General features: G+C 35.7%; 3 protein-coding genes across 3 annotated transcripts in view; all 3 read left to right on the plus strand.

Annotated features, from left to right (window-relative positions):
• LOC139089257 (titin-like) overlaps positions 1-27,618 on the plus strand; it is a 76,815-nt gene that overhangs the window by 20,818 nt on the left and 28,379 nt on the right. The window contains 9 exon segments of the mRNA XM_070638726.1: positions 59-861; positions 923-1,411; positions 1,482-1,513; positions 1,597-1,726; positions 7,673-12,400; positions 12,595-13,818; positions 14,094-14,170; positions 14,343-14,649; positions 14,872-14,946. Coding sequence (XP_070494827.1) covers positions 59-861; positions 923-1,411; positions 1,482-1,513; positions 1,597-1,726; positions 7,673-12,400; positions 12,595-13,818; positions 14,094-14,170; positions 14,343-14,649; positions 14,872-14,946 — 7,865 coding nt within the window.
• On the plus strand, positions 15,043-16,456 carry LOC139089189 (titin-like). Its single transcript, XM_070638653.1, has 3 exons — positions 15,043-15,061; positions 15,118-15,387; positions 15,451-16,456. The coding sequence occupies exons 1-3, from the start codon at positions 15,043-15,045 to the stop codon at positions 16,422-16,424; spliced, it is 1,263 nt and encodes a 420-aa protein (XP_070494754.1). The 3' UTR covers positions 16,425-16,456.
• LOC139089190 (titin-like) lies at positions 16,879-27,133 on the plus strand. The gene is made up of 6 exons (XM_070638654.1): positions 16,879-16,898; positions 17,019-20,856; positions 20,913-25,488; positions 25,548-25,936; positions 25,993-26,376; positions 26,448-27,133. The coding sequence occupies exons 1-6, from the start codon at positions 16,879-16,881 to the stop codon at positions 27,009-27,011; spliced, it is 9,771 nt and encodes a 3,256-aa protein (XP_070494755.1). The 3' UTR covers positions 27,012-27,133.

Genomic DNA, 27,618 nt, shown 5'->3' on the forward strand with positions numbered 1-27,618 from the left:
TTTCAATGCTTGTCAATTTTAATTTCATTTATTAATATTCCTTTAAATAAATTTCCAGCGAAAAAACTGAAGAAGTCAATGGTGAATCAACAGAAGTAACCAGAGTTCAAAAGAAGATCCCAGATCCATCAGAGACAACTGTCCATGGCAAGGAAGTTCATGTCTCAAAACAAAAGCAAGTCCAAAAGGAAAAGGTTGGTGACACAGAAATCACAAGAAAGATCACAGCTACGGAAACAACAGAAGTTGAACACAAGGGAACAACTCAAGAACGCGTTGTTGAAGGTCCAGTTCAACCATCCAAGCCACCAGTTTTCACAAAGAAGATCCAACCATGCAGAATCTTTGAGAATGAACAAGCCAAGTTTGAAGTTGAGTTTGATGGCGAGCCAACTCCAAAGGTCAAATGGTTCCGTGAGAACTTTGAAATCCACAACTCAAAGGACTTCCAAATTCATACATTTGGAACAAAATCAGTTCTTATCATGCGTCAAGCTTTGTTAGAAGATTCTGCCGTTTTCGCAGTCATTGCTGAAAATAGAGGAGGAACTGCCAAGTGCAGTGCCAATTTGGTTGTTGAAGAACGTCGTAGAACCGGCCGTGGTGGATTAATTCCTCCATCATTCGTAAGCACAATTCAAGATGTATCAGTCGGTGCTGGACAATTAGCAAGATTTGATGCTCGTGTCACTGGAACCAAACCAATTGATGTCTACTGGTTGAAGGATGGCAAGAGAATTTCACCAAATATTAAGTATAAGATGCTTGAAGAAGACAATGTCAATACATTGTTGATCATCGAGACCTACCAAGAAGATGCTGGCAAATACGAGTGCGTTGCCATCAATAGTTCCGGAGAAGGTAAGGAATAAAGTAAAAATTGAAATATTAATTGAAGCTAATCATGTTAATTAATTTGCAGCTCGTTGCGATGCTACATGCTCAGTAGATGTCCCATCATCACCAAAGATTGAGAAACCAACAACACCAGGAGCTGAAAAGAAGCCAATTGTTCTTGAACCATTAAAGGAACAAAAGGTTGTTGAAGGATCAGCTGTTGTTTTCAAAACCAAAGCAACAGGCAAACCAGTTCCAGTAGCATCATGGTTCAAGGGAGATAAAGTTATTAAACCATCAAAATACTTCCAAATGACAAAGGAACGTGAATATTATACACTCAAGATTTCTGAAGCCTTCCCAGAAGATGAGGGCGAATACAAATGCGTCTTGAAGAACAGCGCTGGCGAAACACCAACAAAAGCTAAGCTTACTGTCTTAGCACCAGAAGTTCAAGATGCTTTGCCAAAATTGACACCATTGAAGGATGTTGTTGTTACTGAGGGACAACCCGCCAAGTTCAAGACCACTCACACCAGCAAGTCAAAGGTCAATGTTCAGTGGTTCCGTGAAGGTAATAAATGAATGCTTTTGATAATTTTAGGATGGAATTTAAGTTATTTCTTTTATTTTATTTCAATCAGGTCTTTTGATTCCGGAATCTCCAGATTTTCAAGTAAGTAAAAATATACAAAGTTTTGTGACTTGAAGCTAAATTTTCCTTTTTTCTATTATTTTCTTTCCATTTCCACCAAAAAGTTCTTGACGGAAGGCAGCAGTGTCAGTTTGGTCATCACAAATACATACGAAGAAGATTCAGGTGTTTTCACATGCCGCATCACAAATAACGTCGGACAAGTTGAAACATCCGCAAAATTAATTGTTAAAAGTAAGCCTTAAAAAAATCGCGACCACGAATTTAATTTTCTGTGTTCTTTTTCTTCTTAAATGAGCACCTTGTGCCTCATTTATTTCATGTAGATTTAAAAGAAGAAAATTTTCTTGTTTTCTGTTTTTTTATTTGGCATAAATTCTTTTTTTATTCAAAGTTCATTCATTTTATTGTTCAATAATGATTGTTTTAATATATTTGGAATATTGATTGTCAAAATGTAAATCTAAAATCATACAAAAATGGGATTTTACACAACGGAATCATATCTACCTAAACTGTTTAATTTAAGTCACATTTGCAGACATTTTTCGGGAGTAAAAATTGCACTTTAAATGCTTTAATTGTCTTTTCTTTGGCAGACGCCAACCAGTTTAGCTACAGTTGATTCCAATGATGAAATAAATGTTTAATTGACATGAAGATTTTACTAAGGGATACAAGATTTAATTATTGTATAATTTAACAATGTCTCTCAAAATTAAATTTTCCATCCCTTGGCTGAAATACGTCTTTATTTAATTATCTAATTAGATATGTACTATAAATTTACATCTAATTTTACACAAGTTGTCAATGTCGGAACATTAAATGATCCATTAAAGCACAAGTTACAGCTCATGGTAAAATCCCATTTATTTACGTATGAAAGATATTAATGAAATGCATTCATCAGTAATTAGAGGATGAAAAGCTGCAAATAATTTTTACATTTTCTCTTACTTACTGAATGCATTTCATGGTCAATTTCTAGTCGTTTTTAATTTAAATTAAGATGATGAAAAAATATAAAACTTAATTAATTAAATTATTGTCATGATGTTAAATGAGATTATCAAAAATAACCAAAAAAATATTCAACTGAGAGAAGAGAATTTAAAATTAATTAATACAGATTTTTTTCAAGCTTTTTATAACAAACAATTTTGTGAGCAATGTGAAAAATTCAAAATCTAGCCGGGTAAGGTTCCTCACTTGATGCAAAATCTGACGTCAAATTTCATGCATTTGGAACAAATTTTGAAAAAATCCTGACTGTGCCCAATTAAAAGTTAAAATTTAATGCACGAGTTACCTTACCTTGGCAGTCTTTCATTTCAACACCCAATCCTTTTTAATGAAAGCAAATTATGAATAAACTTTTTTTTGATGTATTTCATGGCTAAAAAAATTATCTATTTTGTATTTGAGTGTAATAAAAAAATAAGCAATTTTTTTGTCATTAGCAAGAATATAATTAACATCAAGATGAAAGAATTAAGAAACCGAAAGCAATTAAGGAGAGTCAATTATTTTTCAATTAAATTAAAGCAGGTGAAAATTCGCAAAAACAGTTGAAAATTTTACACAAAAATTGGAAATGATTCAAGTTTGAAACAACCTTAAAAATTTTGAAAAATTTCTGAAACAAAAGATCAAAAAACAATTAAACAAATTGCAAAAAAATATAAAAAAAATTGCAAAAAGAAAATGACCGAAGAAAATTTCTAGAAGTTTCAAAAGTCAGTCAATGAATCACTGAAAATAGAGGTAGAAATTAAGTAGCAGGTGTGGTGCAATTTTCGCTTTTGAAGATTTCGCGGTGATTGCAATAAGATGAAGATTGGAAATTGCTAGATCTCAGTGGAAATGAACAGCATTGAGTTAAACAAATGAGTGATAAATATTCAATTGTTTAATTTACAATTCATTTGTTATTCTTTGCTGGTGGGAATTTGAGAAACTTGTTGGATTACGTGGGATTTTGCGGGAAAATAAGAGAAAATTAGAGATTTTCTTGCCAAAATTAAGAGTAGATTCATGAATTTCTAGTTAAAATCATTCAAAATTTGTTAGTTTGACCTTAATAATGATAGTTTTGGAACATCAATCCTAGAGATCCGTAAAGTCTTTATCAACTAGATTAGCTTATCAAAATCGAAGATAGACACCCAAACACAAAGAAATCCAAATCTTCCAAAGCGAAAATCGCGCTACAAACTCAAAAAAGCTTTCCACAGATCCACATAGAAAAGCATAAGAAGAAAATATGATAGAAAGAGACAGCTAGTGGAACGCCAAAGCTCCTGCAAAAAAAAATCAAAAAAAAATGTTTCGACCAGCAGAGGAGAAGAAAAATGTGTATTTTTAGCATATAGACGATCATTAATTACATTTCATGATTTTGTTATTTCACGAGTTGAGGCAGAAAAATGAAAAAAAAATATTAAAAGTAGACGGACAGATAGGAATGAAAAGAAAAAGAGATGAGATCTGTGTGAAATATTAAAATCATCGGTTAATGTTCATGATTGCGCAATTGAACAGGCGTATCCAAATTTAGGAAAATGCCAGCTTACTTTCCTCTCACATCATACTCACCTTAATTATGAGTCACGTAAGCTATAATAAATATTATGAATAGAGGTGGAAAATTTAATTTTAAACATCTGAAATGAAATGTGATGATCCATAAAAAGAATGAGATGAAACACAAGCTCACGGTGAGGCAGGAAAAAATGTATCACATCACACGGTTATGATACAGTATAGCTAATTTAATCCCACAGTGATTCATATGAAATTAATTTCTCTTACCTGACTGAAACATGGAATGGAAATAATTTATTTGAAAAATAATTTCTATTTTTATCTAAAAAATTTATTTAATTTTTTTTTCGAGCTAAATGTATGAAATAAACAAAAAATTTGCAAATTTATGGATTATGATTGAAATCAAACAAAATTTTATAATTCAATTTGAAGGTTCTTAAAATAATTAATGTCTTCTTATTTTTATTTCCACTTCGTCATCAAAAAAATATTATTATTTTTATCTTACAACTTTTGTTTTGTCTCTATTATTTTTGTTTTTAAAAATTGTATAGCAATGTTTTGTTCAAGATTAATTTTAGACTCGCTCTAATGAGTTTTGAATTTTTATGGCTAACTTTAATACTTTTAAGTGGTGAGAGATAAATGAAAATGAAAATGTTTTGAGAGCTCTCTAAAAGAGATAAATTGTCCAAAAAAAATTTCTTTTATGGATGGAATGTTTGGATTATTTTGTCCGAAATGTTGGGAAGTTATATGAGAGATGAGTTGCTAATTGAAACTCCATAAATTTAATTCTTGGGGAAGTTTATTTAAAAATTGAAGTTTTTGATGTTCTTGAGAGATTTAAGAGATAAAAGAATGAGTTGTAGCTGGATTCTTTATATGAGTTGATGACTTAATATTGAATATGGATGATGCAGTCAATAGTTTAGTTAGATTCTCTAAGATCTTGTGTCTGAGGATCTAGATCAACAATTCTTCAAGAAGATCTCAAAAGACACTAGCTAAATGTTTTTTGAATCCTTATAGAAATCTAACAGACAGTCTTTACCTCCAAAACCTAGATTAAACCTTAATTTCTTACCTGACTTTTCTAAGACTTCATTTAATTCTAAAGACAGCTTCAATTCTCTTAGTTAAATCAATCAAAATTGTCAACGATTTTGTAATTGTTCATAATCTTGAAGTCTGACAATCAAACGGTAGCAAAGTGGTTGTCAGCTGCCAATCAGATGTTTTCTGTTGATATTTTTGTTTCTGCAACTCTTTTATATGTAGGTCAGGATCAAAATTAAAGAGAAATCACGAAAAATGAGGGAAAATGAGAGATTTTTGGAGGGAAAGTGGATTTTTAGGAGATAGCAACCTGAATTCTCTAAGAAATAGAAGAATTAGCTAAGATTCTGTATACATTAAACCTAGATTTCCCTCCAAAATTGCAAAAATGACTGAAAATCTCTCGATTTTGACAATTTTTGCTTAAATTTTCAAACGAATCTCCTAAAATTTAGAAATTATAAAAATTACTTAGTTCTCTCAAGATTTTGATACTACAATTCTAAAAGTTTTGCATTCAACATACAAAATACTCAATTTTCCACAAATTACTTTGCAAAATCTTAATAAAACAATTAAAATCACTCAAATTGATCTCTCAATACACCAAATTCCTCTCAAAAATTGAACATTACCTTACAAAAAATTCAGGAATTATTCAATTTCCTCGATCAGAGCTCAAAGTCGACTCGATTTTTATATGGAGTCGAGTAGACTTGAGTCGACTTTTCCATACAAAATCTGAGTCAACTTCGAACTCTGCTCTCGATTCGCTCATCTTAGACTCAAATTCAGCCAATTATACTCTCAATTCTCTCAAATAGCTCTCATTTTACTCAAAATTTGAATCTTTTAATGCTCATTTCTCTCAAACCTCTCATAAAATCCTCAAAGTCACTCTCAAATCTCTCAAAACTTCAGATTCACACCCAAATTTTGGTTTTAATACTCACCAACTTGATCAAAACGTTGCTTTACGATGAACAGAAGTAATAACTCATGTTTTTCCGTCTTTTGCCAGTCTTTCGATTATTTTTCAATCGATAATAATTTGTTTAACATGTTCGACAGGCAGAATGAAGGCAGAGAAGAAAACAAACTTTTTGTTGGCTCGAGAATAATTTAAAAATAAAATTGATGGGACTGCGATCCCATCAGTCGCAAAAAAAGAAGACTTTTTTAAATAAATTTAATTAAGAATTAAGATAATCTTGAAATTGTTAACACGCGCTCACAATATTTGACTATCCTACCGAAAATATAGTTTCATTTACGTCAATTGTCAATGATATCCTTAGTGACTTAAACCTCAATTATGTTTGTAAGACTTGAAAACGACTAGAAATGAAATGATAAAAAATTAGTTAAAATTTAAGGAAATTTAAATTATGAACAAAATGCATGAATTTGCTTATTAATATTATTATTTTTGAATTTATTATTTAACTAACAAGTTTGCAATCTCCATTTGCGTGTGGCGAAAGCTTAACTTTCTTTTGTTTTTTCGGCTTTAAATTTTGTATTTTTTTAATGTTTTTCTTGCAGTTTTTTATTTGTCATCATATTTTTCATACCTTTTTATATATCATGAATAATATTTGAATATAGCAAATTCATTCATTTTGTAACATACTTACTAGTTACTGTATTTTAATATTTATTATTTTGTATGTTTTTAGTGTTAATTTTTTATTTATTTTTAATTGTTTTTTTGGCTGATTTTTTTGATAACAAAATAAAGCAAAACACGAATTTTTTTGATATTACAAAATTTCAAATTTATTTTTCTTCTAATTAACAACACCACCGTCACCTAAATCACTACTTTTTATTTTCTTTTTGTTGTCTGGATGCTATGAAAACAGGTTGTAAACTGAAAAAAATCTTTTGGCGTTTGCTATTGAGAGAAAAGTAAGAAGAAGCGACAAAAGTACGAAAATTATCGAATCATCCGCGACATATGACGCATTTTTCTTATTATAAAAGTAAAGTAATGATGATTTTTTTTTCACGAATATAATCACGAATAAGAAGTTTTCAATTAAAATTTTTCACGAACACCGAGAAAATGTGTGAATTTTTGCATCTAACCTTAAAAAATTTTATACTTTATGACTTGCGGTCAGAGTTTTAATGTGAAAATGAATATATTTCTAATTAAAAGCGTGAATAATACTCAAGTACTAAGCAGGCACTCGGACATTTGTTAAAAACCACCATGAGACCACTACAAAATTGATGCGTCATACTTACTTTTCATGAAAATAAAAAATTTTCTTTTCTTCTTCTAAAAATAGCTTTTTTTATTCATCATCTTCGGTAGAAAAAAACGAAATGAGTAAAGAAGGAAAAAAATAGCCAAGCATCTCGTGTGCAAATGAGAATTTGTAAAATTAAAAAAAAAATTGAGTAAAATGTTTCAACTTTTCGTTTTCGCTTTCATCATCATACATCTTAATCATTAAATGCTTACTCTTTTTTTTGTGTGTAGTATCGACAGTGATGACAAATCACTTTAACGATCAAATGAATCTATTGCTAAATGTGTCTTCTAAATCTTAATTTTTACAGAACACAAAACGATTTTGAAGCGAGTGTCAGTAGACAAAATAACACATACAGACCGTAAATCGACAGATATTATTGATTCATCGACCCTTCAAACAACCGAACATGATGAATCAACAACTGAAACGACTTTCAAAAAGACATCAGGTGGACAATATGACTCAGATGTTCTTGTCATCGGTGATGAGACACTTCCTTGGCGACAAGTCAAAAAAGGCAAACCATGGACTGAAGAAGTTGTTCAACTTAAAAAGACACCAAGACAAACTAAGCAAGCTGAAAAGGAAACCCTTGAGACTGTTGAACTTAAGCCATCTAAAATTCATAAATCTGATATTCAGAAGACTGAATTAGAAAAGGTTGACTTGAAACATCGTAGACGTGAAGTCACAGACACAACTGAGGAAGAGATTGAGGAAACTGAAGAGACTACACGAAGAACTCGTAAAGAAATTTATCAAACTGAAGAAGATACAAACCTGCTTGAAATCAGACGTAGAGAAGAGATTGAAGAGCAGGAACGACTTAAACAGAAGTATCAGACTTTAGATGACTCAAATATTCTGAAAGTTGATAAGAGAGAAGATGTTGATGAGCAAGAAAAACTCACTCCAGTTATGTGGAAACGTGGTGAAAAGAAGAAGGAAAAACCAACTGAAGAATCCAAGCAACCTTATCAAGTCACAGAAGATACAAACCTTCTTGATGTTCAAAGGAAGGAAGAGACTGAGAAGAAGGAAGAGCTTGTTCCAGTCATGTGGAAACGTGGTGAAAGAAAGAAGGAACAACCTAAAGAAGAAACTAAACAGCCATACCAAGAAACAGAGGACATTAATCTCTTGGATGTCCAAAGGAAGGAAGAGACTGAGACTGAGAAAAAAGAAGAACTCGTCCCAGTCATGTGGAAACGCGGTGAAAAGAAGAAGGAACAACCAAAGGAAGAAACTAAAGAACCATACCAAGTCACTGAAGACACTAATCTTCTCGACATCAAAAAGAAAGAAGAGACAGAAGAGGAAGAGAAGCTTGTTCCAGTAATGTGGAAACGTGGTGAGAAGAAGAAGGAACAACCAAAAGAGGTTGAACCTTACAAAACTGAAGAAGACAGCACAATTTTAGAACCAAAACAAGAAGAAGTTGAAGAAACAGAACAACCAGCTCCAGTAATGTGGAAACGAGGTCCCAAAAAGGAACAAGCCAAGCCAGTTGAAGTTGAAAAGCCACAAGAAGCTGTTCCATGGAACAAACAAGTTCAATTGAAGAAGACTGACCGAGTTACTAAACAAGTTGAGAAAGAAAAGCTCGAAAATGTCGAATTGAAGCCAACAAAGATTCAAAAGACGGAAATCGAAAAGGTTGAATTAGAAAAAGTCGACTTAAAATATATTAAGCCAGACATTAAAGATGTTACATCAGAAGTTGGAGAAATTATTGATTACCAAGTACCCAAAACTGATGATACATCAAAAGCTCAATATCATATTGAAGAAGATTCATCACTTCTTGGTGTCGCACAAAAAGAAGAAATTGAGAAGCAAGAAGAGCCATTGAAGCCAGTAGCATGGAGACGTGGTAAGAAAGAAACAGCTGACGAAGATTTGGTTGAAAAGCAGCCACAATCAGTTGCTGAAGTTGAGGAATCAACAACAGAAGAGCAACCAACACCAACACCATGGAGACGTGGCAAAAAGGAGAAGGCAGACAAGGACTTAGTTGAACCTAAGCCTGTTGCAGAAGTCGAAGAAACAAAGACTGAAGAACAACCTGCACCAGCTCCATGGAGACGCGGTAAGAAAGAAAAAGCCACTGAGGAAGAAGTTCCTGATGACAAGAAATGGCCAACAGGTAAACGCCATCCACTTCCAGAAGAACCAAAAGAAGAAGTCAAGCTTAAGCCAATTCCTAGAAAGATTCCTCAAAAGGAAGAACAAAAGCCTGAAGAGGTTACACTTAAGCCAATACCTAAGAAACCAATCGAAGAGAAACCAAGTGAACCTGAAGAAATTGAGTTCAAACCAACTCCAATCAAAGAAGTTGAACAACCTAAAGAAGAAGAAGTTCAACCAACTCCATGGAGACGTGGTAAGAAAGAGAAACCAAAAGAGGAAGAACCTGAAGAAAAGAAATGGCCAACAGGAAAGCGTCATCCATTACCAGAAGAGCCAAAGGAAGAAGTCACTCTTAAACCAATCCCTAAGAAAGCACCTGAAGAAGAAAAGAAACCTGAAGAGGTTACACTTAAACCAGCTCCAGTTAAAGATGTTGAACTACCTGAACAAGAGGAAGTTCAAACAACTCCATGGAGAAGAGGAAAGAAGGAGAAGGCTGAAAAGGAACAAGTTCCACAAGAACCAATGCCTGTTCCAGAAGTTGAAGAAACTAAGCCAGAAGAACAACCTGTTCCAACACCATGGAGACGCGGCAAAAAGGCAACAGAAGAGGAGGTTCCTGATGAGAAGAAATGGCCAACTGGTAAACGTCATCCATTGCCAGAAGAGCCAAAAGAGGAAATCAAACTCAAGCCAATCCCAAGAAAGATTCCTGAAGAAGAAAAGAAACCTGAAGAGATTACACTCAAGCCAATACCGAAAAAACCAGTTGAAGAGAAACCAACCGAACCAGAAGAAATCAAGTTCAAACCAGCTCCAATTAAGGATGTTGAACTACCTGAACAAGAAGAAGTTCAAACTACTCCATGGAGAAGAGGCAAGAAGGAGAAGGCTGAGAAGGAGCAAGTTCCTCAAGAACCAATGCCTGTTCCAGAAGTCGAGGAAACCAAACCCGAAGAACAACCTGTACCAACACCATGGAGACGTGGCAAGAAGGCAACAGAAGAGGAGGTTCCAGACGAAAAGAAATGGCCAACTGGTAAACGTCATCCATTACCAGAGGAGCCTAAAGAGGAGATTAAGCTTAAGCCAATCCCAAGAAAGGCACCAGAGGAAGAGAAGAAACCTGAAGAAATCACACTTAAACCAATACCAAAGAAACCAGTTGAAGAGAAACCAACTGAACCAGAAGAAATCAAGTTCAAACCAGCTCCAATTAAGGATGTCGAACTGCCTGAACAAGAGGAAGTTCAAACAACTCCATGGAGAAGAGGCAAGAAGGAGAAGGCTGACAAGGAACAAGTTCCTCAGGAACCAATGCCTGTTCCAGAAGTTGAGGAGATTAAACCAGAAGAACAACCTGTTCCAACACCATGGAGACGTGGCAAGAAGGCAACAGAAGAGGAGGTTCCTGATGAAAAGAAATGGCCAACTGGCAAACGTCATCCATTGCCAGAGGAGCCTAAAGAGGAGATTAAGCTTAAGCCAATCCCAAGAAAGGCACCAGAGGAAGAGAAGAAACCTGAAGAAATCACACTCAAACCAATACCAAAGAAACCAGTTGAGGAGAAACCAACTGAACCAGAAGAAATCAAGTTCAAGCCAGCTCCAATTAAGGATGTTGAACTACCTGAACAAGAGGAAGTTCAAACAACTCCATGGAGAAGAGGCAAGAAGGAGAAGGCTGACAAGGAACAAGTTCCTCAGGAACCAATGCCTGTTCCAGAAGTTGAAGAGGTTAAACCTGAAGAACAACCTGTACCAACACCATGGAGACGTGGTAAGAAGGCAACAGAAGAAGAGGTTCCAGATGAGAAGAAATGGCCAACTGGTAAAAGACATCCATTACCAGAGGAGCCTAAAGAAGAGATCAAACTCAAACCGATTCCAAAGAAGGCACCCAAAGAAGAAGTTAAACCTGAAGAGATTACACTTAAACCAATACCTCAAAAACAAGAGGAAGAAGAACCTGAGGAAATTGAGGAATTGGAAATTCAACCCGAAGAAGACATTGAGGCTGAAGAATTACCTGAAGATGAGTTCGAAGAGCCTGTTAAGGAGAAAGAAAAGAAGAAAAAGAAGAAGAAGAAGCCAAAACATGAAGAACCTAAAGAAGAGGAAGAAGAAGTTGTTCCTGAAATTCCAGCTATCATCGAACCAAAACCAGAGCCACAAAAAACAAAGAAAGAAAAGCATGTAGCTTTCAGAGAAGAATTGAGCACAATCGAAATCACATCAGACTCAAATGATGAAACTTTGGATGCCTATGAGGATAACTTAGCAGTTGAACAAATTTCACTTAAGCCAAGCATTAAGAAACCATCAAGAACACGAGAACCTGAAAGACAAGAAGAATACGAAGAAACTGAAGAGTTTAAGAAGGAAACTCAAGTCACAACATCATCACAAGCTGTCCACAGACTCAAGAAAGAACTCCGATTCGATGACAGTCGTCCAATTCCAGATCTTGAAATCATTTCACAAAAGAGAATTTTGGAAGGAATCCACAGAGAAGCAGACGAGAAACTCATCGAAGAGAAGCAAATTAGAGAATCAAAGTTGCAAATCAGCAGCAAGTCACTCTTGGAGAAATCTCAAATCAAAACAACTGTTGCCAACATCAAGCCACCAAAGTTCGTCCAGAAGCTTCAACCAGTTATTTCACAGCCAGAAGAACCCGTCATGCTTAAAGGTGAAGTTGATGGTAATCCATTCCCAGACATCAAATGGTTCTTCAATGAAACTGAACTTTCTAATTCTGAACGTTATGTAATGACTGCTGAGAAGCACAATGTCTCATTGATCATTAAGCATGTTCAACCAAAAGACATTGGCATTTATACATGTCAAGCAATCAATCCAGGCGGTGTTGCTACATCAAGAACTAATGTAATCGTACAAGGTAAATGGTTTGATCTTATAATTAATCTCACGTATTTTTTGGTTTTATAAACTTTTTTTAAGCACACACACACATACACAAAAAAATATCTGAATCATCCTTTCCTCCTGCCTTATTCATTAGATCTGTCATTAAATTGTCTCGAACACTTAATAAAATATTTGATAAACAAATTTCCCTATGTACATTTATAGAACCCGAAGAGACCGGAATTGCCCCATCATTTATTACGCCACTCAAAATTACAGTACCAGAAGATAAAGATAAAGCTATTGTTACATGTCAAGTTCATGGTTTACCTACGCCAATTGTCAAATGGTATAAAGAAGATACTGAAATTGTCCCTAATGATGATGTTCAGACTATTTATGATGAAGAGACTGGATATGTTTCATTGGAAGTTTATAATCCAGAAACAAATGTTCCAGTTAATTATACAATTAAGGCTGAAAATGATTTTGGCAAGGCTATTGGTAAAGCTAATGTTTTCATTCAGTCTATAATTATTGAAAAGAAGGCTGAAGTTCGTGCACCAAAAATATTGACTCCGTTGCAAGCTCAAGTTGTTAAAAATTCTTCAACACTTGTATTTACATGTAATTATGATGGCCTTCCAGTTCCAAAGATTAAATGGATTAAGAACGGAAAGGAAATTATTAAAGATGAAAATACAATCATTGAGACACATGAGTATACAAGTCGATTAGAAATTCGTAACGTAAATAGAAAGAATGGTGGTAAATATGAGATTATAGTCACTAATAAAGCTGGTGAGGCTAAATCCTCTGGATCTGTTATGGTCTCAGAAACAGAAAGTGAGGTTAAAGCACCTCAATTCATTGAACCATTGGTACCTAAGACTGTTGCTGAATCTGAATGTGTTATTCTTGAAGCAACAGTATCATCGTACCCAACTGCGTCCTTCCAATGGTTCTATAATAATACACCAATTGTATCCTCACACGAAACCCGAATTGCAACAACTGAAAATAAATCCATTCTTATTATTGAGACATTTGCCAAGACACATATTGGTTCCTACACATGTCGTGCTGAAAATGTTGCCGGCTCAGTTACATCAACAGCAACTGTTAATATTATTGAGCCATTTGAAACAGAAGAAGTTATGGAATTCATCTCACCCAGATTCACGGAAAAGGCTGAATCTGTGCGTATTATGGATGGTGATAAATTAGTCTTGACTGCCAAAGTTCAAGGATCACCAAGACCAAAAGTCGAGTGGCAACACGACGGCGATGTTGTTAAAGTATCAAATGACATTTTCACACAACAAGATAATTCTGGACTTTGTACACTCACGATTAAGGAAGTCTTTCCAGAAGATGCTGGTGAATATGTTTGTATTGCGAAAAATACAATTGGAGAGGCTGTTACAAGATGCTTCGTCACTGTTGACGGTAAGGAGTTGACAGATGAAAATTCTAACTTGGAAATCGGCGGAAGTCTTATTTATCTTTTGTTGCTTTATCATTTATAAACTCATTAATCCTTGCTTTCCTTCCATTCAGAAAAATATTATATTTATATTAATATACAGATTAATAATCATAGCAAACATGGAAATGAAAATGAATTTTTATGGCATAGTAGGCCATGAAATTTTTATTTGAATTTCCATTGTTGTTGCAAAATTGTTAAAATAAAATATTTTAATTGATCATTAATTTTGCAGCTTACGAGTATATTCAAGATTCAGAAATCACTGCACCAACACTTCAAAGTGGATCTGAGGAAGATTTATTGGAGAAGGTAATTAACTTATTAGAACTAGACGTATAAACAGTCAAATAAAAATCTGTCCTGTCAAGCATAAAATTGTCCATCATTTGAAAATATACCTCAAATCTAAGTTCAATTCCCATCAGACTCTAACTTTTTTGAATATCACTTCCAAAAAATCTAATTAATCCAAATATTTTAGTTCGAGGAGAGCGTAACACCATTTGCACCAACAATCATCAAAGAACTACCAAAAGTCACCGTTTCATACGACAAGGAAATGATTAAATTCGAAGTTAAAGTCATCGGTCATCCAAAGCCACAAGTAAAATGGATGAAAGCTGGAGAGGAAATTATTCCATCAGATGAATTCCAAATTGAGAATTTGGATGATGGAACATCGATTTTGATCATCAATGACGTCTATCCAGATGATACTGGAGAAATTAAATTCGAGGCATTTAATTCAGTTGGAGTTGCTGAGACAATCACTCAATTCGTCGTCGAAGGTAAAATTAGATTTTTTAAGGTTTTTAGGATATTTTAATAAAGAATTTTTTCAGAGAATTTTAAAAGATTTGCAGCACAAATTTCCCATATCTGTTTACTTCCTTTGTTTATATATTTTATCGCTCAAATCATTGTTTTTCATTACTTTTATGTTAATTTATATGTAAATCATTACTTCCTTCAATGCATTGACATTTGAACTTTTAATACAAATTTTCTAGAAATCGTCGGAACCAAGGACTACCGTAAACCAGAATGGGTGTCTCAAATGGAGGAAATGCAAGAAGCTTTACAAGGTAAATTAATTATAAATTTATATTATCTATTTATTACTTAAACATCACTTACACATTTCTGTAATAATTAACATCATTGATGTTAATGGAAAAATAATGCTACATACTATAACTTGTTGATATAATTCAACTTACACATGTGTATTTAAAAACACTGAAATTATAAGTAAGACAAAATTATTTACTATTTTTTTGGAATCAAAATTATCAAAAATCACACTTTTTCTCATTTGGATTTGAAGACTAAACAGATATTACTTTTAAGTATTGTTGCTTATTGCTTATTAACAATTTTGCTTTTAAACAAAACAAACAAACCCAAAACAAAAATTACAGCTGCTTATGCATTGCCTGGCTTTTTACATGAGTTGAAAAATATCAGAGCATTAGAAGGCGATAGAGTTAAATTCAAATGTACATTCAGTGGCAATCCGCCACCAGGTTTGTAAAGTCTTTTTTTCATTATTTAATCAAATAATAAACTAAGCTTTAATGACTTTATAGCAATTGTTTGGTATCACAATAACCATGCTTTAATTAATGGCGAAAAGTTTAGGATATTAACAAATGAGGTAAAGAGTACCTTAATAATCAGATGTGTAGAACGTGAAGACTATGGCTACTACATCTGTAAAGCAATGAATGATGCTGGCGATGTAACAACCAGAGGCAAATTGATTGAAGCTTTCTCAGCACTTGATGATGATGAGGGTCGTAAAAAGTCTGAAAAGAAGACAAAAAAGATGAGAAGAATTGCGAAAGGAACCGATGGGAAGATGACGAGTAGCGTTAATGTGGAAGCGACTGTCCGTTCGAGTAAAAAGTCATCAAAAAGTAGTAAAGTTATTGGGAATAATAGCGTTGATGCTTCAGCGACTTTTAAGAGAAAAATTGTAAAAGCACCGCAAAGAATAAGTCGTAATTTTGATGAATCTTCGGAATTGACAATCACAAAAACAGAAGAGATTTATGTTCAGGAAACAGAAGAAACATTTATTAGTGAAGTTGAACATAAAACATGTCACACGACAATAACAATTAATGATTTAAAAGACATTAATGATCTTAAAAATTCTAAAGAAGTTAGTGAAATTTTATCAAAAATTAGTGGCAAAAATTTCGGTAAAGAGGAAGAGTCAGTTAAGGAATTGGCAACAGTTAGTTTTATGCTTCAAAGTGGCCTCTCAACCAGTGACATTCAGAAACTATTTCAAGCTAATCAATTTCCAAATCTTCAAAAGACCGAATCACAATCGGCACTTGTTCAAGTTTTAGAAAGGGAGGGTCATGACACAATCGTGTCTGAAATTATGTCCGAAAAGAATGAACATGAGATTGATGAAAGTTTTGTCGCTTCTGTTGGTTTTAGGGCATTCTTAAAAATGATTGAAGAGAAAAGAGCAAAAGCTGATGAATTAATTATGTCAATTAAGCCTGAAGATTTTACAAGCTGGAAAAATCAAGCGTCTGAGGTATAACATGCTTAAAATATTAACATAAACCCTCCTTACTACTTTTCTTTAATTAATTAACTAATTTTCTAGATCATTGAAAAGCTTATATTTTTAAAAAAATTTAAAAAATGTAATTATGAATTATTTATTTATTAATATATTTTATATCCCAATTTTATAACAAGCACAAATAACAGCTTAATTTCTTTTTTACTTTTAATAATTTCAAATTATTTGGAAAAAACAGTACATACAAAAGTCCAAAATTTAGATGGATTTAAAGGTTAGCTTTCAAAACCAAATTATAAATGTATTTATAAAAATGTCAAAAAATTAATGTTTGCGCAAAAAAAACAAGGTAAAAACATAAAGCTTATAAAATTAATGCACGAATAGAAAATAAAAAAATACAAAATTTTGTTCCTTTTTAAAAACTAACATTGAGTTGTGTTTTATTAGATATACTACTTCTCTAAACATGATAAAAAATTCATGGTAGTAATATAGAAATATTGTACAATTAACAGATACACAAAACACACACACACAATACACAAATACACAAAACACACACACACAAAACACACACACACACAATACACTTTTAAATAATTTAAGTTTGTTGAGAAATCAAAATAAAAGATCACGAAAGGGTGAAGGGAAATTAATAGGGGAACAGAAAGGAATTGAAATTCCAAAGCTTGATATTGATGAAGAATACTTTAATCCAAAAAGAGTATTAGGGGACAACAGCAACTTTACAGTAACAAAAATACCAGAAGAAATAAATATTCAAGAAAAAATTATCGACGAAAGTACACAAGATAAATCAATACAAACAAGAGTCATCACAAAAACACAAGGAAACAAGAAAGAAATTACTAAAATAATTACAGTCAAAAAAGAAAATGAACAGCCTGAGACAACCGTTAGTGTCACTGAATATGAGACACCAATCGAAGAAATCTCCGATATTATGCCTAAGCGTGAGCTCGGTGAAAAGAGCAAATTGTCAATTGTGGAAACTCCATCAGAAGTTAAGATCCATGAAATTATTTCTGAAGAGAGCACACCCGAAAAGACGGTGAAGAGACGCACAATTAGAAAACGTGCTGGCAAGAAACAAGAAGTTGTCGAAATTGTCACAGTCCAAGAAGAAAATAAGCAACCTGAAACAACCGTTAGTGTCACTGAATTTGAGACACCAATCGAAGAAATCTCCGATATTATGCCTAAGCGTGAGCTCGGTGAAAAGAGCAAATTGTCAATTGTGGAAACTCCATCAGAAGTTAAGATCCATGAAATTATTTCTGAAGAGAGCACACCCGAAAAGACGGTGAAGAGACGCACAATTAGAAAACGTGCTGGCAAGAAACAAGAAGTTGTCGAAATTGTCACAGTCCAAGAAGAAAATAAGCAACCTGAGACAACCGTTAGTGTCACTGAATATGAGACACCAATTGAAGAAATCTCCGATATTATGCCTAAGCGTGAGCTCGGTGAAAAGAGCAAATTGTCAATTGTTGAAACTCCATCAGAAGTTAAGATCCATGAAATTATTTCTGAAGAGAGCACACCCGAAAAGACGGTGAAGAGACGCACAATTAGAAAACGTGCTGGCAAGAAACAAGAAGTTGTCGAAATTGTCACAGTCCAAGAAGAAAATAAGCAACCTGAGACAACCGTTAGTGTCACTGAATATGAGACACCAATTGAAGAAATCTCCGATATTATGCCTAAGCGTGAGCTCGGTGAAAAGAGCAAATTGTCAATTGTGGAAACTCCATCAGAAGTTAAGATCCATGAAATTATTTCTGAAGAGAGCACACCCGAAAAGACGGTGAAGAGACGCACAATTAGAAAACGTGCTGGCAAGAAACAAGAAGTTGTCGAAATTGTCACAGTCCAAGAAGAAAATAAGCAACCTGAGACAACCGTTAGTGTCACTGAATATGAGACACCAATTGAAGAAATCTCCGATATTATGCCTAAGCGTGAGCTCGGTGAAAAGAGCAAATTGTCAATTGTGGAAACTCCATCAGAAGTTAAGATCCATGAAATTATTTCTGAAGAGAGCACACCCGAAAAGACGGTGAAGAGACGCACAATTAGAAAACGTGCTGGCAAGAAACAAGAAGTTGTCGAAATTGTCACAGTCCAAGAAGAAAATAAGCAACCTGAGACAACCGTTAGTGTCACTGAATATGAGACACCAATTGAAGAAATCTCCGATATTATGCCTAAGCGTGAGCTCGGTGAAAAGAGCAAATTGTCAATTGTGGAAACTCCATCAGAAGTTAAGATCCATGAAATTATTTCTGAAGAGAGCACACCCGAAAAGACGGTGAAGAGACGCACAATTAGAAAACGTGCTGGCAAGAAACAAGAAGTTGTCGAAATTGTCACAGTCCAAGAAGAAAATAAGCAACCTGAGACAACCGTTAGTGTCACTGAATATGAGACACCAATTGAAGAAATCTCCGATATTATGCCTAAGCGTGAGCTCGGTGAAAAGAGCAAATTGTCAATTGTGGAAACTCCATCAGAAGTTAAGATCCATGAAATTATTTCTGAAGAGAGCACACCCGAAAAGACGGTGAAGAGACGCACAATTAGAAAACGTGCTGGCAAGAAACAAGAAGTTGTCGAAATTGTCACAGTCCAAGAAGAAAATAAGCAACCTGAGACAACCGTTAGTGTCACTGAATATGAGACACCAATTGAAGAAATCTCCGATATTATGCCTAAGCGTGAGCTCGGTGAAAAGAGCAAATTGTCAATTGTTGAAACTCCATCAGAAGTTAAGATCCATGAAATTATTTCTGAAGAGAGCACACCCGAAAAGACGGTGAAGAGACGCACAATTAGAAAACGTGCTGGCAAGAAACAAGAAGTTGTCGAAATTGTCACAGTCCAAGAAGAAAATAAGCAACCTGAGACAACCGTTAGTGTCACTGAATATGAGACACCAATCGAAGAAATCTCCGATATTATGCCTAAGCGTGAGCTCGGTGAAAAGAGCAAATTGTCAATTGTTGAAACTCCATCAGAAGTTAAGATCCATGAAATTATTTCTGAAGAGAGCACACCCGAAAAGACGGTGAAGAGACGCACAATTAGAAAACGTGCTGGCAAGAAACAAGAAGTTGTCGAAATTGTCACAGTCCAAGAAGAAAATAAGCAACCTGAGACAACCGTTAGTGTCACTGAATATGAGACACCAATTGAAGAAATCTCCGATATTATGCCTAAGCGTGAGCTCGGTGAAAAGAGCAAATTGTCAATTGTTGAAACTCCATCAGAAGTTAAGATCCATGAAATTATTTCTGAAGAGAGCACACCCGAAAAGACGGTGAAGAGACGCACAATTAGAAAACGTGCTGGCAAGAAACAAGAAGTTGTCGAAATTGTCACAGTCCAAGAAGAAAATAAGCAACCTGAGACAACCGTTAGTGTCACTGAATATGAGACACCAATTGAAGAAATCTCCGATATTATGCCTAAGCGTGAGCTCGGTGAAAAGAGCAAATTGTCAATTGTTGAAACTCCATCAGAAGTTAAGATCCATGAAATTATTTCTGAAGAGAGCACACCCGAAAAGACGGTGAAGAGACGCACAATTAGAAAACGTGCTGGCAAGAAACAAGAAGTTGTCGAAATTGTCACAGTCCAAGAAGAAAATAAGCAACCTGAGACAACCGTTAGTGTCACTGAATATGAGACACCAATTGAAGAAATCTCCGATATTATGCCTAAGCGTGAGCTCGGTGAAAAGAGCAAATTGTCAATTGTTGAAACTCCATCAGAAGTTAAGATCCATGAAATTATTTCTGAAGAGAGCACACCCGAAAAGACGGTGAAGAGACGCACAATTAGAAAACGTGCTGGCAAGAAACAAGAAGTTGTCGAAATTGTCACAGTCCAAGAAGAAAATAAGCAACCTGAGACAACCGTTAGTGTCACTGAATATGAGACACCAATTGAAGAAATCTCCGATATTATGCCTAAGCGTGAGCTCGGTGAAAAGAGCAAATTGTCAATTGTTGAAACTCCATCAGAAGTTAAGATCCATGAAATTATTTCTGAAGAGAGCACACCCGAAAAGACGGTGAAGAGACGCACAATTAGAAAACGTGCTGGCAAGAAACAAGAAGTTGTCGAAATTGTCACAGTCCAAGAAGAAAATAAGCAACCTGAGACAACCGTTAGTGTCACTGAATATGAGACACCAATCGAAGAAATCTCCGATATTATGCCTAAGCGTGAGCTCGGTGAAAAGAGCAAATTGTCAATTGTTGAAACTCCATCAGAAGTTAAGATCCATGAAATTATTTCTGAAGAGAGCACACCCGAAAAGACGGTGAAGAGACGCACAATTAGAAAACGTGCTGGCAAGAAACAAGAAGTTGTCGAAATTGTCACAGTCCAAGAAGAAAATAAGCAACCTGAGACAACCGTTAGTGTCACTGAATTGAGACACCAATCGAAGAAATCTCCGATATTATGCCTAAGCGTGAGCTCGGTGAAAAGAGCAAATTGTCAATTGTTGAAACTCCATCAGAAGTTAAGATCCATGAAATTATTTCTGAAGAGAGCACACCCGAAAAGACGGTGAAGAGACGCACAATTAGAAAACGTGCTGGCAAGAAACAAGAAGTTGTCGAAATTGTCACAGTCCAAGAAGAAAATAAGCAACCTGAGACAACCGTTAGTGTCACTGAATATGAGACACCAATCGAAGAAATCTCCGATATTATGCCTAAGCGTGAGCTCGGTGAAAAGAGCAAATTGTCAATTGTTGAAACTCCATCAGAAGTTAAGATCCATGAAATTATTTCTGAAGAGAGCACACCCGAAAAGACGGTGAAGAGACGCACAATTAGAAAACGTGCTGGCAAGAAACAAGAAGTTGTCGAAATTGTCACAGTCCAAGAAGAAAATAAGCAACCTGAGACAACCGTTAGTGTCACTGAATATGAGACACCAATTGAAGAAATCTCCGATATTATGCCTAAGCGTGAGCTCGGTGAAAAGAGCAAATTGTCAATTGTTGAAACTCCATCAGAAGTTAAGATCCATGAAATTATTTCTGAAGAGAGCACACCCGAAAAGACGGTGAAGAGACGCACAATTAGAAAACGTGCTGGCAAGAAACAAGAAGTTGTCGAAATTGTCACAGTCCAAGAAGAAAATAAGCAACCTGAGACAACCGTTAGTGTCACTGAATATGAGACACCAATCGAAGAAATCTCCGATATTATGCCTAAGCGTGAGCTCGGTGAAAAGAGCAAATTGTCAATTGTTGAAACTCCATCAGAAGTTAAGATCCATGAAATTATTTCTGAAGAGAGCACACCCGAAAAGACGGTGAAGAGACGCACAATTAGAAAACGTGCTGGCAAGAAACAAGAAGTTGTCGAAATTGTCACAGTCCAAGAAGAAAATAAGCAACCTGAGACAACCGTTAGTGTCACTGAATATGAGACACCAATTGAAGAAATCTCCGATATTATGCCTAAGCGTGAGCTCGGTGAAAAGAGCAAATTGTCAATTGTTGAAACTCCATCAGAAGTTAAGATCCATGAAATTATTTCTGAAGAGAGCACACCCGAAAAGACGGTGAAGAGACGCACAATTAGAAAACGTGCTGGCAAGAAACAAGAAGTTGTCGAAATTGTCACAGTCCAAGAAGAAAATAAGCAACCTGAGACAACCGTTAGTGTCACTGAATATGAGACACCAATCGAAGAAATCTCCGATATTATGCCTAAGCGTGAGCTCGGTGAAAAGAGCAAATTGTCAATTGTTGAAACTCCATCAGAAGTTAAGATCCATGAAATTATTTCTGAAGAGAGCACACCCGAAAAGACGGTGAAGAGACGCACAATTAGAAAACGTGCTGGCAAGAAACAAGAAGTTGTCGAAATTGTCACAGTCCAAGAAGAAAATAAGCAACCTGAGACAACCGTTAGTGTCACTGAATATGAGACACCAATTGAAGAAATCTCCGATATTATGCCTAAGCGTGAGCTCGGTGAAAAGAGCAAATTGTCAATTGTTGAAACTCCATCAGAAGTTAAGATCCATGAAATTATTTCTGAAGAGAGCACACCCGAAAAGACGGTGAAGAGACGCACAATTAGAAAACGTGCTGGCAAGAAACAAGAAGTTGTCGAAATTGTCACAGTCCAAGAAGAAAATAAGCAACCTGAGACAACCGTTAGTGTCACTGAATATGAGACACCAATTGAAGAAATCTCCGATATTATGCCTAAGCGTGAGCTCGGTGAAAAGAGCAAATTGTCAATTGTTGAAACTCCATCAGAAGTTAAGATCCATGAAATTATTTCTGAAGAGAGCACACCCGAAAAGACGGTGAAGAGACGCACAATTAGAAAACGTGCTGGCAAGAAACAAGAAGTTGTCGAAATTGTCACAGTCCAAGAAGAAAATAAGCAACCTGAGACAACCGTTAGTGTCACTGAATATGAGACACCAATTGAAGAAATCTCCGATATTATGCCTAAGCGTGAGCTCGGTGAAAAGAGCAAATTGTCAATTGTTGAAACTCCATCAGAAGTTAAGATCCATGAAATTATTTCTGAAGAGAGCACACCCGAAAAGACGGTGAAGAGACGCACAATTAGAAAACGTGCTGGCAAGAAACAAGAAGTTGTCGAAATTGTCACAGTCCAAGAAGAAAATAAGCAACCTGAGACAACCGTTAGTGTCACTGAATATGAGACACCAATTGAAGAAATCTCCGATATTATGCCTAAGCGTGAGCTCGGTGAAAAGAGCAAATTGTCAATTGTTGAAACTCCATCAGAAGTTAAGATCCATGAAATTATTTCTGAAGAGAGCACACCCGAAAAGACGGTGAAGAGACGCACAATTAGAAAACGTGCTGGCAAGAAACAAGAAGTTGTCGAAATTGTCACAGTCCAAGAAGAAAATAAGCAACCTGAGACAACCGTTAGTGTCACTGAATATGAGACACCAATTGAAGAAATCTCCGATATTATGCCTAAGCGTGAGCTCGGTGAAAAGAGCAAATTGTCAATTGTTGAAACTCCATCAGAAGTTAAGATCCATGAAATTATTTCTGAAGAGAGCACACCCGAAAAGACGGTGAAGAGACGCACAATTAGAAAACGTGCTGGCAAGAAACAAGAAGTTGTCGAAATTGTCACAGTCCAAGAAGAAAATAAGCAACCTGAGACAACCGTTAGTGTCACTGAATTTGAGACACCAATCGAAGAAATCTCCGATATTATGCCTAAGCGTGAACTCGGTGAAAAGAGCAAATTGTCAATTGTTGAAACTCCATCAGAAGTTAAGATCCATGAAATTATTTCTGAAGAGAGCACACCCGAAAAGACGGTGAAGAGACGCACAATTAGAAAACGTGCTGGCAAGAAACAAGAAGTTGTCGAAATTGTCACAGTCCAAGAAGAAAATAAGCAACCTGAGACAACCGTTAGTGTCACTGAATATGAGACACCAATCGAAGAAATCTCCGATATTATGCCTAAGCGTGAGCTCGGTGAAAAGAGCAAATTGTCAATTGTTGAAACTCCATCAGAAGTTAAGATCCATGAAATTATTTCTGAAGAGAGCACACCCGAAAAGACGGTGAAGAGACGCACAATTAGAAAACGTGCTGGCAAGAAACAAGAAGTTGTCGAAATTGTCACAGTCCAAGAAGAAAATAAGCAACCTGAGACAACCGTTAGTGTCACTGAATTTGAGACACCAATCGAAGAAATCTCCGATATTATGCCTAAGCGTGAACTCGGTGAAAAGAGCAAATTGTCAATTGTTGAAACTCCATCAGAAGTTAAGATCCATGAAATTATTTCTGAAGAGAGCACACCCGAAAAGACGGTGAAGAGACGCACAATTAGAAAACGTGCTGGCAAGAAACAAGAAGTTGTCGAAATTGTCACAGTCCAAGAAGAAAATAAGCAACCTGAGACAACCGTTAGTGTCACTGAATTTGAGACACCAATCGAAGAAATCTCCGATATTATGCCTAAGCGTGAGCTCGGTGAAAAGAGCAAATTGTCAATTGTTGAAACTCCATCAGAAGTTAAGATCCATGAAATTATTTCTGAAGAGAGCACACCCGAAAAGACGGTGAAGAGACGCACAATTAGAAAACGTGCTGGCAAGAAACAAGAAGTTGTCGAAATTGTCACAGTCCAAGAAGAAAATAAGCAACCTGAGACAACCGTTAGTGTCACTGAATTTGAGACACCAATCGAAGAAATCTCCGATATTATGCCTAAGCGTGAGCTCGGTGAAAAGAGCAAATTGTCAATTGTTGAAACTCCATCAGAAGTTAAGATCCATGAAATTATTTCTGAAGAGAGCACACCCGAAAAGACGGTGAAGAGACGCACAATTAGAAAACGTGCTGGCAAGAAACAAGAAGTTGTCGAAATTGTCACAGTCCAAGAAGAAAATAAGCAACCTGAGACAACCGTTAGTGTCACTGAATTTGAGACACCAATCGAAGAAATCTCCGATATTATGCCTAAGCGTGAGCTCGGTGAAAAGAGCAAATTGTCAATTGTTGAAACTCCATCAGAAGTTAAGATCCATGAAATTATTTCTGAAGAGAGCACACCCGAAAAGACGGTGAAGAGACGCACAATTAGAAAACGTGCTGGCAAGAAACAAGAAGTTGTCGAAATTGTCACAGTCCAAGAAGAAAATAAGCAACCTGAGACAACCGTTAGTGTCACTGAATTTGAGACACCAACCGATGAAGAAATCTCCGATATTATGCCTAAGCGTGAGCTCGGTGAAAAGAGCAAATTGTCAATTGTTGAAACTCCATCAGAAGTTAAGATCCATGAAATTATTTCTGAAGAGAGCACACCCGAAAAGACGGTGAAGAGACGCACAATTAGAAAACGTGCTGGCAAGAAACAAGAAGTTGTCGAAATTGTCACAGTCCAAGAAGAAAATAAGCAACCTGAGACAACCGTTAGTGTCACTGAATTTGAGACACCAATCGAAGAAATCTCCGATATTATGCCTAAGCGTGAGCTCGGTGAAAAGAGCAAAAACTTGTCAATTTGTACGGTGAAACTCCATCAGAATTGTTAAGTTAAAATCCATGAAATACTATTTCTGAAGTGAAAAGAGCACACCCAGAAGTTAAGATCCATGAAAAGACGGTGAAGAGACGCACAATTAGAAAACGTGCTGGCAAGAAACAAGAAGTTGTCGAAATTGTCACAGTCCAAGAAGAAAATAAGCAACCTGAGACAACCGTTAGTGTCACTGAATTTGAGACACCAATCGAAGAAATCTCCGATATTATGCCTAAGCGTGAACTCGGTGAAAAGAGCAAATTGTCAATTGTTGAAACTCCATCAGAAGTTAAGATCCATGAAATTATTTCTGAAGAGAGCACACCCGAAAAGACGGTGAAGAGACGCACAATTAGAAAACGTGCTGGCAAGAAACAAGAAGTTGTCGAAATTGTCACAGTCCAAGAAGAAAATAAGCAACCTGAGACAACCGTTAGTGTCACTGAAATGAGACACCAATTGAAGAAATCTCCGATATTATGCCTAAGCGTGAGCTCGGTGAAAAGAGCAAATTGTCAATTGTTGAAACTCCATCAGAAGTTAAGATCCATGAAATTATTTCTGAAGAGAGCACACCCGAAAAGACGGTGAAGAGACGCACAATTAGAAAACGTGCTGGCAAGAAACAAGAAGTTGTCGAAATTGTCACAGTCCAAGAAGAAAATAAGCAACCTGAGACAACCGTTAGTGTCACTGAAATGAGACACCAATTGAAGAAATCTCCGATATTATGCCTAAGCGTAAGATCGAAGAAAAGAGACAAATTGTCAATTGTCGAAACTCCATCAGATGTTAAGATCCATGAAATTATTACTGAAGAGAGCACACCCGAAAAGACGGTGAAGAGACGCACAATTAAGAAGAACGTGCTGGCAAGAAACAAGAAGTTCACTGAAATTGTCACAGTCCAAGAAGAGAACAAGCAACCTGAAACCACAGTTAGTTGTCTGAAATGGACATTCCACTTGAAGAAATCGAAGATATTGCAGAAGATAAGATGAAGAAACTTAAGACAAAGAAAACTGTCGAGGAAGTTCCTGATGATGTTAAGATCAGTGAAATTGTTACTGAGGAACAAACTCCTGAGAAATCAATCAAGAAACGTGTGATTAAGAAGAAGGTTGGCAAGAAACAAGAAATCACTGAAATTGTCACAGTTCAAGAACAGAACAAGCAACCACAAACCACAGTTAGCGTTGTCGAAATGGATATTCCACTTGATGAAATCGAAGATATTGCAGAAGATAAGATGAAGAAACTTAAGACAAAGAAAACTGTCGAGGAAGTTCCTGATGATGTTAAGATCAGTGAAATTGTTACTGAGGAACAAACTCCTGAGAAATCAATCAAGAAACGTGTGATTAAGAAAACGTGGTTGGCAAGAAACAAGAAATCACTGAAATTGTCACAGTTCAAGAACAGAACAAGCAACCACAAACCACAGTTAGCGTTGTCGAAATGGATATTCCACTTGATGAAATCGAAGAAATTGCAGAAGATAAGATGAAGAAACTTAAGACAAAGAAAACTGTCGAGGAAGTTCCTGATGATGTTAAGATCAGTGAAATTGTTACTGAGGAACAAACTCCTGAGAAATCAATCAAGAAACGTGTGATTAAGAAGAAGGTTGGCAAGAAACAAGAAATCACTGAAATTGTCACAGTTCAAGAACAGAACAAGCAACCACAAACCACAGTTAGTGTTGTCGAAATGGAGCGTTCCACTTGATGAGATCGAAGAAATTGCAGAAGATAAGATGAAGAAACTTAAGACAAAGAAAACTGTCGAGGAAGTTCCTGATGATGTTAAGATCAGTGAAATTGTTACTGAGGAACAAACTCCTGAGAAATCAATCAAGAAACGTGTGATTAAGAAGAAGGTTGGCAAGAAACAAGAAATCACTGAAATTGTCACAGTTCAAGAACAGAACAAGCAACCACAAACCACAGTTAGTGTTGTCGAAATGGAGTTCCACTTGATGAGATCGAAGAAATTGCAGAAGATAAGATGAAGAAACTTAAGACAAAGAAAACTGTCGAGGAAGTTCCTGATGATGTTAAGATCAGTGAAATTGTTACTGAGGAACAAACTCCTGAGAAATCAATCAAGAAACG

Source organism: Chironomus tepperi, unplaced genomic scaffold (genome assembly GCF_022539635.2).
Source record: "Chironomus tepperi strain 1889 unplaced genomic scaffold, CSIRO-AGI_Ctep_v1 contig_176, whole genome shotgun sequence".
In the NCBI taxonomy this organism is placed as follows: domain Eukaryota; kingdom Metazoa; phylum Arthropoda; class Insecta; order Diptera; family Chironomidae; genus Chironomus; species Chironomus tepperi.